At 44.0% G+C, this 15,125-nt stretch overlaps 1 protein-coding gene across 1 annotated transcript in view; it reads left to right on the forward strand.

Annotated features, from left to right (window-relative positions):
• hydin (HYDIN axonemal central pair apparatus protein) overlaps positions 1–15,125 on the forward strand; it is an 888,678-nt gene that overhangs the window by 581,914 nt on the left and 291,639 nt on the right. The window contains exons 34-38 of the mRNA XM_060837518.1: positions 961–1,088; positions 6,587–6,781; positions 7,123–7,272; positions 8,163–8,402; positions 10,797–10,971. Coding sequence (XP_060693501.1) covers positions 961–1,088; positions 6,587–6,781; positions 7,123–7,272; positions 8,163–8,402; positions 10,797–10,971 — 888 coding nt within the window. The remainder of the gene's footprint in view (positions 1–960; positions 1,089–6,586; positions 6,782–7,122; positions 7,273–8,162; positions 8,403–10,796; positions 10,972–15,125) is intronic.

The following is a 15,125-nucleotide window of genomic DNA, read 5'->3' on the forward strand; positions in this document are numbered from 1 at the left end:
TGTTGAGGATCCCACCTCTTTGCCAGTCTACTTTAAACCCTCCCTTGTAGCGCTGACAAATCTGACTGCCAAGATATTGATCCCCTTTCAGTTCAGATGCAGCTCATCCCTCTTGGACAGGTCACCAATCAGAAAAGATTGCAATGATCTAAAAATCTGAATCCCTGCCCCTGCACCAATTCTTTAGCCACGTATTTATCTGTCATATCCTCCTGTTCTTACCTCCACTAGCACGTGGCACTGGAATTATCAAGATAAAAGACTTGTTTTTGAGGACCATAATTATTCTCCTCATACTACATTCCAGGTCTGATTTGCTGGGCAAAGCATCAGAACGTGGCACAGTGGTTAGCACTGCTGCTTCACAGCGCCAGAGACCCGGGTTCATTTCCCCGCCTCAGGCGACTGACTGTGTGGAGTTTGCACATTCTCCCCGTGTCTGCGTGGATTTCCTCCGGGTGCTCCGGTTTCCTCCCACAGTCCAAAGATGTGCGGGTCAGGTGAATTGGCCATGCTAAATTGCCCGTAGTGTTAGGTAAGGGGTAAATGTAGTGGCATGGGTGGGTTGCGCTTCGGCGGGTCAGTGTGGACTTGTTGGGCCGAAGGGCCTGTTTCCACACTGTAAGTAATCTAATCTAATCTAAACGTCTCAATCACCTCAGAACTCACTCCTGCGTATTTATTATTCTATATGTAAGTCATTAGAGAACTTCGTCAGATCTCAGACTTTAACTTCCTCGGAATAAATCAATTACTGGAAGTACATCTGACTTTCCCAGATACAAACATTCTACTTCCCTTGTCATGCAACATGTGGAAAGGCATTTGTACATTAAAATAGAAATAAAACTCGATATTCTCACCTTGTAAGTAACTGCTGTCTATTCTAATAACGATACCTTACAGGTAAAGTGTAGGTATCTGTCTTTCCTGATTTTCCTGATGTGATTTGTACTGTAGGTTTCAGCACTGAGCTGAATAAGGTGAAGAATCTACCCTATTGTGAAACAGAGACTTTTGAAGTACGGTTTGACCCCCTTCGTGCAAACCTCCGTATTGGACCTACGAAAGCTTTGATGTCGATACAGGTGTGTAAAAATCATCGCTCTCATTTTTCAAAGATCTGGTTTTATTTAATCCCTTTGCATATTTTTGTACTAGAATACTTTGAGGTTGGCATGATGCATTATTTAGTGCAGCAATTTTCATCTGCTGTGCTATTCTGAAGCAGGAACGCTGTCTGTCACTCTTGCAGAAACTTGGCTCCTGTAATTATTTTATATCAAAATGCTACCAAATCTTGTCATGTACCAGAGAACAGTTGGCATCTGTGATTCTTCACACAGTGGGGTACTTTGATTTTTAGCACTGCCCCAGTATGGGGAGGATGATCAAAAGCTGAGTCATCCTGACACCTCTCACACTGTTTAGAAAACAATATTGGCAGACCCAGGGAGCAGCATCCTGTTTGCATCTCTCTTGCAGCTGTCGTCTCTGCTTTGGATGTTTTTCTTGGAATATTTGCAATCTTATTTTTGGGCGATAATGATCACAATAGCCTTTCCAAATTAAATCTTGTGTTTTCAGCAAGTGAAACATTGCACAAGTAACCTGGACAATTTCGATTGACGATGATAATTCTTCTTTCACACTTTGCAAACAGTTTAACAGCTACTCAACCTGAAAAAGTAACGTCAGAGGATATTAAACTAGTTGTTGAGAGTGGGAAAATTAACACTGTACCTGGCTGGAATTAGTGTGGGATACAGGGGAGTGGCAAGTCTACTATCCCTTGAAATCTGTTCCTGGTTCAAATTGAAATGCCAGCAAGCAGTGATTATTTACGGTGATTTATGCACCATAAATAGCTGCTACAGCTATGTGAGTGTGTTTGTCTTAAATAAAACATGTTTAGCAGGATGCAGTGTAAGTTAACTCTGCAGGCTGAGCTCCATACATCAGCTGATAGGTGGGCCCCATCCATTTGCTGGTCTGTGTCACTCACCGATTTAATCAGTTCTTTTTTGGGTCGCCCTTTCAGCTGAGGGAGATATCCTTCATGAAAGGAAGCCTGTTGAGCAATGTCAGGTCTAATTGGGGTGTGTAGTAATGAAAGACTCACTGTTACTGTCTTCTGTTTCTTATTCCAATAAAGTACACCAACAGTTTCCATCCCCAGCAATCCTTCCAGATGGAACCTATAAGTTCCCCACAGAAAAAAACTCCAACCAGGGTGTTGACGAGGAAACACTGGGATTGTAATGTCCTTGCACCTGATTATTCTACAGTTCACACGTGGGAATCCTGACAGATAACGATAATGCATTACTCAAAGTTCAGTTTTAACACAAATATCTTAACTGCCATCACTCACAATTTATAATTTGACCAGTCATACAAGCTGGCCCCATTTTGATAGCCCCAAAAACCATGTTACATTTTCTGAGCTGATTTTTATTTTTACATTTTCAGCTGACCCCCTTTCTCAGCCAAGAACATGCTACTCTTACATTAATAATCAGAATTAGTTTTGCATCCCATGCAATGAATGTTTTGCTTGTCTTATAACTGACGACCAAGAATCAAGGAGACAATGTAAGCTGTGTTGTGAGGATGGAGACGTTTATAACACACCCACTTTTTGCGTGGATGCTGATGACATTTCAAAATAGTCACCACCTACACCCATGTCAGTTGCTCACTTTTAAGCTTATCCTGTAAATTGAACCTCTGCTTTTAGAGAGAATTTGTAAGGCTTCAGAGGTTATGTATGCTGATATTCATGGTAAGTTTAAATAATACAATCCTTCCTATAACAAATCGTCCATTGCAGTTAGCCAGAAATACAGCACAAAACATACCATGTTCTACTTCCCTGTGCAGCTGCAGCAGGTTCTGGTACAGGACTGTATTTGAGCACAGCAGCACACAGACAACCCTCAAGATGATCCTAATGGTGAATTGGAGTGGCCAATTCCTTTGCTGAATGTAGCTCTAGCAACTGACCAGACTCCTTGATTAGGCAACGAACCATAAAATGATTTTTATATCTTTTTTTCTCCAAGGTGCATGGGATATTTCATTGACAAGATCATACTATCCTATTTCAATCAATCTTATGCTACTGTTGGCCAATGGGATGTCTAATTCTTTGGTCAAAACACCATTTTAGGAATGCCCATGGCAATGTCCACATACTTAGAACTCATTCAGCATTTCCAAGCCCTCATGACTATTGCAAGCTCTTTATCATTCCTTATTTCCTATTCATAATATAATAAAATGATCCAAGCTTTTTAAGTTTATGAATTCTTACAAATATTTCAAAAAAGAACAACATTTTTGATAATGTCAGTCTATGTCACTTTGTCTTTCCGCAAGACCTCCAAAAACATTTATGACCAACATCCATTTTCTGTAACATATGAGCCTTTACCTTTGTGCTTTCAGACACCTGTAGGGAGGATATTAATGTTGAAGATATAAATTGCAAATGAAAAATTTGCCAATGTTGCAACCCCATCTCTATGCTGGCAGTACCAGCCAGTGGGACCTTTATCAGGGGAAAGTGAGGTTGGAATGCAGTCAGACCTGCCACCTCTTTTACTGGCATAGAGATGGACCAATCCTAGCCCAATAAACTGTCAACTTCTGCTGCCATTGTTCTTTTGTGAAAGTTTTAGAATATCTGCATTAAATCTCTTTGAAGGTCCAGGGTGAACTTTGACCCACGAGTACTCAGTGAGATCACTGCTGGCCGACATCCTGTTGTAGTTGGCCAGTTATTTTTGGATTTTTTATCTCCACCCTTACAAAATCTGAATACTTATTTTTTAATGTGTCGTGGGATGTGGGCATCGCTGGTTGGGCCAGTGTTTAATGCCAGTCCCCAGTTGCCTCCTTGAACCGCTGCAATCTGTGTGCTGTAGGTAGACCACTTATCATTAGGGAGGGAATTTGATCCAGGAACGATGACATATTTCCAAGTCAAAATGGTGTATGGCTTGGAGGGAAACTTACAGGTGGTGATGCTCCCTTGTTTCTGCTATCCTTGACCTAAATGGAAGTGGTCAAGAGTTTAGAAGGTGTTGTCTAAGGATCTTTGGTGAATTTGTACAGTGCATCTTGTCAATAGTACATACTGCTGTTACAGAGCATTGGTATTGAAGGGAGTGAATATTTCTGCTTATGCCAATAAAGTGTGTTGCTTTGTCCTGGATGGTCTTGTTTCAGCTGCACTAATCCACACAAGTAGAGAGAATTCCATTCTACATCTATCATATAGTTGTACCTGTACTAACTGCTGTGTACATCCCGCCACAAGCAGAGGTTGAGGAAGCTCTGAATGTGCTGTACTTCACCACGCACACCCTGGAAACGGAACACCCTGAGGCCCTGTTTATTGTCACTGGCGACTTCAATCAAGCCAATCTAAGGAAGGTGTTGCCCAAGTACCACCACACCATTACCAGCATCACCAGGAGCCTGAACATTTTAGACCACTGGTATACCACTGTGAAGGATGCCTACCGCTCCATCCCCTGCCCTCATTTTGGGAAGTCTGACCACAATGCTGTGTTTCTTCTCTTGGCTTACAGGCAAAAGGTCAAGCAGGAGACTTTCTCATGAATACAAGTCCAGTGCTGGTTGGAGGAGGCAGAGGATCATCTTCGGTGCTGTCTGGAATCGGCAGATTGGGCCATGTTCAAACAGTCTGCAGGTACCTTGTACCAGTACTCCACCACCGTCACAGACTTTATCAGCAAGTGTGTGCAGGACTCCATACTGAGGAAGTCAATCTGGGTGTCCCCCAACAGGAAACCCTGCATGAGTCAGGATATCCAGAACTTACTAAAAACCAGGCATGAGGCCTTCACATCAGGAGACCCATTCAAATATAAGGAATCCAAGTAAGACCTTCGCAGAGTCATTAAGACAACTAAGGACCAATACCAATCCGAACCAGAGACCCAGACAGACACCTGGCAACTATGGAAAGGACTGAATGCCATCACAGGTTCTAAAAAGCAACGGTGCTAGATACCAAATGATGACATATCCCTCCCCAGATCATCTCAATGCCTTCTATGCTCGCTTTGAGCAGAAATTCGATAGAGAGGTAACACAAGTCCTGACGAACCTATCCCACCAGTCAGTGCATCGGAGGTCAGATCAGTTTCCCTTCGTGTGAATCCAAGGAAAGTGATGGGACCAGACGGAGTACCAGGCCGTGCACTTAGAGCATGTGCAGATCAACTAGCAGAGGTCTTTTCGGATATCTTCAACCTCTCCCTGCAGTAGAACACTGTCCCTACATGTTTCAAGAGGCCAACATCATCCCTTTGCCTAAGAAGGCTCATGCAGCATGTCTCAATGACTACTGCCCAGTGGCTCTGACTTCGGTGGGCATGAAGTGCTTTGAATGTCTGGTCATAGCATTAATCACCTCCAGCCCCCTCACTACTCTTGACCCTCTCCAATTTGCCTATTGGACCAACAGATCTATGTCAGATAACATATCACTTGTTCTTCACTCCTCCCTAGAACATCTTGACACCAAGAATAACTATGTAAGAATCCTATTCATTGATTACAGTTCCGTCTTCAATACAGTTATTCCCCCCGAGACTGATTACTAAGTTTAGTGATCTCAGACTAAGCCCACTTTCTGCAACTGGATCCTCAGTGAAGATTGGGAGCAATATTTCATCCTCACTAACACTCAACACTGGACCCCACCTGCCCGCCTCCCCTCACACTAGGGGCATGTACTCACCCCTCTCCTGTACTCACTATATACCCTGTACTGACTGTGTCGCCAAATACCAAATAAATGCCATTGACAAGTTCACTGATGACATCACCATATTTGGTTGAATCTCAGAAGGCGACGAAACAGACTACAGATGGAAGACCTGGAAAAATGATGCACTGAGAACAACGTAGCTCTCAGTGCCGGCAAAACCAAGGAACTCATTCCTTACTTTTGCAGGTTTCGTCTTATCTGTCGCTGGGTTACAGTTCCATGATAACAACTTGATGGGGTTCCTTGCTAATGGCACAATTACTCTTCAGTCTAGATTAGAGTGGTGCTGGAAAAGCACAGCAGGTCAGGCAGCATCCGAGGAGCAGGAAAATCGATGTTTCAGGCAAAAGCCCTTCATCAGGAACAATTTCTCTTTAGTCAGTCTAGTTAATTGCAGGCATCATTAAAGATATCAGAACAGAGTCTGGTCCTTACTTGAAGAGTACACACAGACTGATCATCAGACTCAACTGGATGGTGCTTGGTTGGAAACCCAAGGGAATCCCTCTCTGGTTAACTTAGGGTACTTGAAGTTAGTCTTTCTGTCTTTTTTTCCAATTTTTCCAATGAAATTCTTGTTTCCAAGAGGGACATTTTTGTTTAGTTTAGTGGTGGCCAAATGGCTTGAGAGAATTCACTTAAAAACAACAAATATGCCTTAGGTATCTGTGTCTCAAATGTATTTTGAGTTTGGTTCAGTCGAGAGTGAAGCAGAAGAAGATGAAAATAGTTGATCCATACTGGGAATTAATTTACTTATACATTTAATGTTTTGTTTAGGTCATAAGTGGGCCAACAGTGAATGTAATCCTGAGTGCTACAGTGACCATGCCTGGCTTAACCGTCTCCAGTGATCACCTGGACTTTGGCACTGTGCAATGTGGGCAATGTCAGGTTATGACCATTCAACTCCACAACCACCTGGATGTAACCTGTGAATGGTTTTTCACTGATACCAGTGTTGTAAAAGAGAAGGTAATGAAAGACTTTTCTGTTTTACAATAAGATGCAGGTATTAATAGACATAAAGAAAGGTCCACTTATGGATGAGTCTAAATCATAAATATAACACAAATAGTAGTACCTACAGCAAGAAAATCAGGAGGACCTTTATCTGGAGAGTGGTATGAATGTGAAACTCACCATGGCATAATATATAAGGTAGATGACTTCAAGGGGGAGCCAGAAGGTGGAAGTGGGTTATAAATGTGTTGCCAAATGGCCTCTCGTTGCTGTAAAATTCCATGTCAAATATGTTTTATTGACTGCTACTTGTCACATTGTTTATCCAGCTTTGGGTTTTGTCATTTAAATAGCTTGATAAGCATGTTCCCCTGTACCTGCGATCCAAACTACTGAAGGAGTTGAAGCAACCTTCCTATGTATTCCGCATGTCACCAGCTTGTGGTGTGCTGGAGGCTGGGGCGAAAGTGAACGTGCAGGTGACATTTATTCCTGATGAGGAGGTGAGTTTCTCAAAGACAAGAAAGAATAAAGTATCAGCCTAAAAGTCTGATATTCAATTAGTTTCTGTTAAAAAATATATCAGTAATAATTCTAAATAGGTTGATTACAAATTATGTGCAAGCTTCCGATCACAGTTCAATTGTTGAGCAAGGGTTAGGTGCTTTCCAGACAACTGAATGAGGGAAAAGCCAACCTAAGCAACCTGTGCATGAAAAGAGCAGGCATTAGTTTGAATGGATATCCAGAATTAGCCTAACTTAGAAATGCTGTTTTAGCAAACTCTGAGACAACCTGTGAGACATCCACAACTGTGAGTGAGAGCCAGAAAAAATGAGAAGGAGTCCAGAGGATGCTTTGGTGTAAACCATCCATCCTTTATCACATCTTTGAACCAAAGAATGGTACAGCACAGAAGGAGGCCATTTATGGTATCTTGTGCTGGCTCTTGAAAGAACTGTACAATTTATCATACTGCCTCTGTTCTTTCTGCATAGCCCAAATTCCTTTTTGGAAGTTACAACTGAATTCATTTCTACTGCACTTACAGTCAATGCATTTCAGATTCTGCAACTCAGAGCAGAAAAAGAAATTCCCCAAGTTTCCCCACTGGGTCCTTTGCCAATTAACTTAAATCTCTGTGCTGTTATTATGGATTCACCTGCCAGCAGGAACAGTTTCTCCTATTTACCCCATCAAACCCTTCACATATGTTGAACACGTTACTGCTGGTAATATAAGCATGAGTTACAAACTGGAGTAGGTCATATAAAGAGTAACATCTTTGTAGTAACATGACTATTAACAAAAATGTTTTTATGAATTAATATGCGTTTAAATATTAGCATTTGTTGCAAGATGAGAGTTGATTATGTTTTCTTCTCCCTGGCAGAAACGTTATAAACATCGTTTGATGTTGAACTTCTCACAGAGCAGTAACCAGGTGCTGATCACAGCCATTGGCCAAGGACTGGAGCCTCGACTTGAATTTTCTACAACTTTATTGGAACTGGGCCCACTTTTACCTTACAGTACAGAGGTTGAAGGGATAGCGATTGTAAAGAATCCCTGCACTTTTCCCATTGAATTTTATTCAGTGGAGTATGATAACAATTACTTGGAGGAAGAAAAGGTATCTGGAGAGTTGACAATATTGAATTGCTTAGATATATATGAGCGGGCATTCATCCTCACTGATGAGGGGGATAAATTGATGGAGTGGATCATTCACCCCTAAGAGAACACATGATTTAATTCCATTGATTTTATCAGAACCACACTGCAAATCAATCCCCAAATCAATCCAGTTCCCGTCCTTATTCCAATGCCAGCTCCTGTCCCAGCCCTGTTTACAATCCCTTTGCAGCCACAGTTCAAGTTCCCTGTCCCATTCCCCATCTCAGCCTCAGCCTCCTCTCAGTCCAAACCCAATCTTGGTTCTCTTTCTGACTCCAAGTGGACTTCAAGCCCATGTTCATCTGATATCCACAAAATGCAATAACCAGCAAATTTGTCCTTTAGACAAGTGATCAGAAGTTATGGAGATATTAGGGCTAATCATTGCCAGATTGGCTAAGATACAAGTTAACGTTAAAGAATCCCTTTTTGGTACTATGATGGGTTACCAATTGAATCACAGCATGTTCGAAAATATGATTGAGTGACAGTTTTACTGCTTGTATTATGAATATGTAAACAAATGAAATTTTAATGTTATTGAAACAAGTAGATGGAGAATCAAATAGTATGCAACATTTAAGAGTGGCCTTATCTGAGCACACTCCCCATTAAATTCCTTGGCTCCGGAGTGTTGCGCTACCGTTATCTACTGAACTGAAAAGTTTCATTTTAATTCCTGTATTCAATTTGGCAAAACAATTATTTCTTTTACATGTGTTTTTGACAATATTAAATGTCAATAAAGGATTTCAGATTTACTAAGTCTGTGAGCATCAGATTTTAGTTTGGAGACATTCACATTGAAGACTGACTTTCAAGGAATATAGATAGGAAGTCATTAACTCTGGAGGTGTGTTTGAAGGCAGGTTCAGGAGGTAATTACAGATGAGTGGAAGCTATATTTTTGTTACAGACATTCTTGGAGGTCAAAAGAAAATCAAGGTTAACAAGTTTTGAGAAGATTTGTAGCTCAGGTTGAGGTTTTTGATGTAGATTTGGCACTGTGGATCCTGCAGCAGGTAGTAGCTGGCAACTCAAAGCTCACGATGTTGCTGCTCTTGGACTTATTTGGTTATCTCCACTAAATAAGGAGCTAATCCCAGAAAGATCTCAGTGACTATGGAAAGCTTAAAGGTTTTGCTGGGTGGTATGTCTAAACAAGTCTGAAGGATGTGGTTCTGATGTGGCTTTACATTAACAAGGTAGTTAGCTAAGAAAGGCAGATTAAATATAATTGAGAGTGTGGTGCTGGAATAGCACAGCAGGTCAGGCAACATCCAAGGAGCAGGAAAATTGACATTTTGGGCAAAAGCCCTTCACCAGGAATGAGGCTGTGAGCTGAGAGGCTGGTGCCATTTATCTCACGGTCTACAAGCCTAATTCCTGATGAAGGACTTTTGCCCGAAACGTTGATTCTCCTGCTCCTCGAATGCTGCCTGACCTGCTGTGTTTTTCCAGCACCACACTCTCGACTCTGATCTCCAACAACTGCAGTTCTCACTTTCTCCAGGGTTAAAATCAATGTTATTGTCATTAGCCATCAGTCTTTGACTATATATTTGGTCCTTGAGGGGTTTGTGGGCTGTTCCAAGGAGTCAAAGGATTTTGCTGCTCGGAACTTTTCTTTATCATTACCATTACCCAAGCTTCCCTGCAATATTGCATGATACAATGACATACAGCAATAGACATGGATTAACCATGCTAGCCTTAGAGAGGAAGGGAAGGGAGGCTACTCAGAATGGGAATCAACAGCAAGTTGTGCTGAACATCTTTGAGTAGAAAACTTAGAGCGGTGTTGAGGGAGGTCTGGGAATAGGTTCCATCAAATCTCCATATTGACATTTAGAATGTGATATACATTTACTGTACTCAGGGAAAGCTGCTGGAGAAGGGGAGAGTGTTTAAATGGTATAGAAGCAATATTAGAGTTCAAGTACCTACATTTATATGTGTTGTGTCTGAATGCAGGCAGGACTGAGATAAGAAACTGCCAGTTCAGGGAGTACAGATGCTCCAGTATTCTGTGGTATAATTCATTAAAACAGCTATACTAGGCAGAAGTGAAGACTGCTGATGCTGGAAACCAGAGTTTAGATCAGAGTGGTGCTGGAAAAGCACAGCAGGTCAGGCAGCATCCGAGGAACAGGAAAATCGACATTTTGCTCGAAATGTCGATTTTCCTGCTTCTCGGATGCTGCCTGACCTGCTGTGCTTTTCCAGCACCACTCTGATCTAATCTATATGCTACTGTCTGATGGTTAAAATGTTTTGTTAAAACAGCACACTTAAAAAAAAATTGAAACCTCCTTAATGCTGAACCCTTTGTTTCACTTTTACCTGAAAGGTTCTGAGGATGATGAAGTGCTATGGCTCAGATAACATGTTGTTGCTGCCGCCAAGACAACCAGGCGAGAAACTTCCATTTGAATTATTGGATTACTACAAAGAGCAAAGCCAAATCCAAGAAGAACAGGAGCAAGCCAAGAATAGAGCCGTGGAAGTCACTGAAGTTGAAAATGGTATGTGCTCAGAAGTAAACTGCACACTGAAACAATTTCCAGTCGTTTTCTGTCCAAGTACAACTTTGGCTTAGAAGTTACTGTGACTGATATTACTTTATCCATACTTTGCAGGTTTATATAATGTAAGTTTTCTCATAATTTTAATGTAACCATGAGTAATAAACCTGCTAGTCAATTCTGAAACTTCTTCATTTTATTTTTCACCCCTTTCCATGTCTCTCCTTAAAATCAAGTTTATTGATCAAATTTACAATCATATGTCCAAGCATCTTATCCAGCTCAGTGCCAAATGTTGTTTGATTACAGAGTTGATTAGTGCCATTACTCTTACTCCAGAACTAGAGTGGGCCAAGATTTCAGCCCTGCTCCTGATAGTTCTGTGGGTGTAGACTGAAGTTCAGAAACACATACTATTTCTCTGGTCTATTCTGTCTTTGCACTTGTAAAGTGAGTGATCTTTTGCCCCTATCCCCAAACCACAGCTGACATCATAGTACTTAAACTGCTTCTATTTCCCAAAGATGTAATCACAGATGCCCTTGGGCGGCTACTGGTACCATCCTCCTGGACCCCTCCAAAACTAATGTTTCCCGACGTAGAGTATGTGTTTTTATCTTCAACCACTACAACCTGAATAAAAAGTGAAATGTTAGGCCTGCATTCTCCTGTCAAACCTGCACCACTAACTTTATCCTCACATTTTTTAAATGTTTCTTCACTTGTTGTATGGCACCATGGTCATCCCCACTTCAGCTCTTTCAGAGGGCTGCAGTGATACCTGACTTCAGATTATGGTACCACTGCCATTCCAGTCACCATACCCCAGTACAAGTTCATTCACATGATATGCAACTTCAGCAAGGTATGAATCAATTTTAAAGCTCACCACAATTTATCAGCAGCTGTCACATTGAAATAATTCTGCCCTAACCCTAATCCACCTCCTGTGAAAGATGAAGATCTTCAAGAAAACTGCCGTTTAATATATCCCAGTATTTTATTTCCTGTCCAGTCAGTGCCAGCATTTCCTATCCTTTCTTTCTTTGCCCAGTAAAGCACTATTATAAAACACTCAATGTATGATGTCTAAAGTGCTTTACAACCAATGAAGCTTCTGTTGAAATGTTATAATGAAGATAACATGGCAAGCAATTTATGCCCAACATAGTAAAGTAGGTAACAATGATGTAAAGAGGCAGTTAATCTTTTTTGCTCACTTAAGGGCAGAAGAAGCCTCTGTTTTAACTACTGATCAGATGGTACAACACTCCCTTCAGGGACTACATTCAGGGATCAACATTATGAACTGAGATAGAAAACATGACCACCTTAGAGCTGGAACAGAGTTGTTATCTCTAGTTTGTTATCCATGCCATGTACTGGCGAGATGAGAAATAGAGAGAGCAGTTGAACACATAGTTACAGGGATGGTAGAGGAGGGAGGATTCAGACACTTGGATAATTGGGGCTTATTCTGCGGTGAGTGGGACCTCTACAAACGTAATGGTCTACACCTGATCCAGATGGGTACTAATATCCTGGGGGGGATATTTGCTAATGCTCTTCAGGAGGGCTTAAACTAATTCAGCAGGGGGATGAGAACCTGAATTGTAGCTCCAATGTACAGGAGGTTAAGAGTAATGAAGTTATGAATAAGATTTCAAGGTCTTAAGAGTGTATCGGCAAGCAAGAAGGTGGTTTGAATTGTATCTACTTCAATGCCAGGAGCATCCAGAATAAGGTGGGTGAACTTCCAGCTAGGTTGGTACCTGGGACTTCGATGTTGTAGTAAAAAATGAGGTCTGCAGATGCTGGAGATCAGAGCTGCAAATGTGTTGCTGGTCAAAGCACAGCAGGCCAGGCAGCATCTCAGGAATAGAGAATTCGACGTTTCGAGCATAAGCCCTTCATCAGGAATAAGAGAGAGAGCCAAGCAGACTAAGATAAAAGGTAGGGAGGAGGGACTAGGGGGAGGGGCGATGGAGGTGGGATAGGTGGAAGGAGTTCAAGGTGAGGGTGATAGGCCGGAGTGGGGTGGGGGCGGAGAGGTCAGGAAGAGGATTGCAGGTTAGGAGGGCGGTGCTGAGTTGAGGGAACCGACTGAGACAAGGTGGGGGGAGGGGAAATGAGGAAACTGGAGAAATCTGAATTCATACCTTGTGGTTGGAGAGTTCCCAGGCGGAAGATGAGGCGCTCCTCCTCCAGCCGTCGTGTTGTTGTGTTCTGCCAGTGGAGGAGTCCAAGGACCTGCATGTCCTCGGTGGAGTGGGAGGGAGAGTTAAAGTGTTGAGCCACGGGGTGATTGGGTTGGTTGGTTCGGGCGGCCCGGAGGTGTTCTCTGAAGTGTTCCGCAAGTAAGCGGCCTGTCTCCCCAATATAGAGGAGGCCACATCGGGTGCAGCGGATGCAATAGATGATGTGTGTGGAGGTACAGGTGAACTTGTGGCGGATATGGAAGGATCCCTTGGGGCCTTGGAGAGAAGTAAGGGAGGAGGTGTGGGCGCAAGTTTTACATTTCCTGCGGTTGCAGGGGAAGGTGCCGGGGGTGGAGGTTGGGTTGGTGGGGGGTGTGGATCTGACGAGGGAGTCACGAAGGGAGTGGTCCTTGCGGAACGCTGATAGGGGAGGGGAGGGAAATATATCCTTGGTGGTGGGGTCCATTTGGAGGTGGCGGAAATGGCGGCGGATGATACGTTGTATGCGGAGGTTGGTGGGGTGGTAGGTGAGAACCAGTGGGGTTCTGTCTTGGTGGCGGTTGGAGGAGCGGGGCTCAAGGGCGGAGGAGCGGGAAGTGGAGGAGATGCGGTGAAGGGCATCGTCGATCACGTCTGGGGGGAGTCTGCGGTCCTTGAAGAAGGAGGCCATCTGGGCTGTGCGGTGTTGGAATTGGTCCTCCTGGGAGCAGATGCGGCGGAGACGAAGGAATTGGGAATATGGGATGGCGTTTTTACAGGGGGCAGGGTGGGAGGAGGTGTAGTCCAGGAAGCTGTGGGAGTCAGTCGGTTTATAATAGATGTCTGTGTAGAGTCGGTCGCCCGAGATAGAAATGGAAAGGTCTAGGAAGGGGAGGGAGGAGTCTGAGACAGTCCAGGTGAATTTCAGGTCGGGATGGAAGGTGTTGGTAAAGTTGATGAACTGTTCACCCTCCTCGTGGGAGCACGAGGCAGCGCCGATACAGTCATCGATGTAGCGGAGGAAAAGGTGGGGGGTGGTGCCAGTGTAGTTGCGGAAGATGGACTGTTCCACATATCCTACGAAGAGGCAGGCATAGCTAGGGCCCATGCGGGTGCCCATGGCAACTCCTTTAGTTTGGAGGAAGTGGGAGGATTGAAAAGAGAAGTTATTCAGTGTGAGGACCAGTTCAGTCAGTCGAAGGAGGGTGTCAGTGGAAGGGTACTGGTTGGTGCGGCGGGAAAGGAAGAAGCGGAGGGCTTTGAGTCCTTCGTGATGGGGGATGGAGGTGTACAGGGACTGGATGTCCATAGTGAAAATAAGGCGTTGGGGACCGGGGAAGCGAAAATCCTGGAGGAGGTGGAGGGCGTGGGTGGTGTCCCGAATGTAGGTGGGGAGTTCTTGGACTAAAGGGGACAGGACCGTGTCGAGGTATTGGGAGATGAGTTCGGTGGGGCAGGAGCAGGCTGAGACAATGGGTCGGCCGGGGCAGGCAGGTTTGTGGATTTTGGGCAGGAGGTAGAAACGGGCGGTGCTGGGTTGTGGGACTATGAGGTTGGAGGCGGTGGATGGGAGATCCCCTGAGGTGATGAGGTCCTGGATGGTCTGGGAGATGATGGTTTGGTGGTGGGAGGTGGGGTCGTGGTCAAGGGGGCGATAAGAGGAGGCGTCCGCGAGCTGGCGTTTGGCTTCAGCGGTATACAGGTCAGTGCGCCAAACTACCACCGCGCCTCCCTTGTCTGCGGGTTTGATGGTGAGGTTGGGATTGGAGCGGAGGGAGTGGAGGGCTGCATGTTCTGAGGGTGAGAGGTTGGAGTGGGTAAGAGGGGTGGACAGGTTGAGTCGGTTAATGTCACGGCGGCAGTTGGCTATAAAGAGGTCGAGGGCGGGTAGGAGGCCAGCACGGGGTGTCCAGGTGGATGGGGTGTGTTGGAGGTGGGAGAAGGGGTCATCAGAGGGTGGGCGGGAGTCTTGGTTGT

The sequence above is a fragment of the Hemiscyllium ocellatum genome, chromosome 17, assembly GCF_020745735.1.
Source record: "Hemiscyllium ocellatum isolate sHemOce1 chromosome 17, sHemOce1.pat.X.cur, whole genome shotgun sequence".
Taxonomy (NCBI): domain Eukaryota; kingdom Metazoa; phylum Chordata; class Chondrichthyes; order Orectolobiformes; family Hemiscylliidae; genus Hemiscyllium; species Hemiscyllium ocellatum.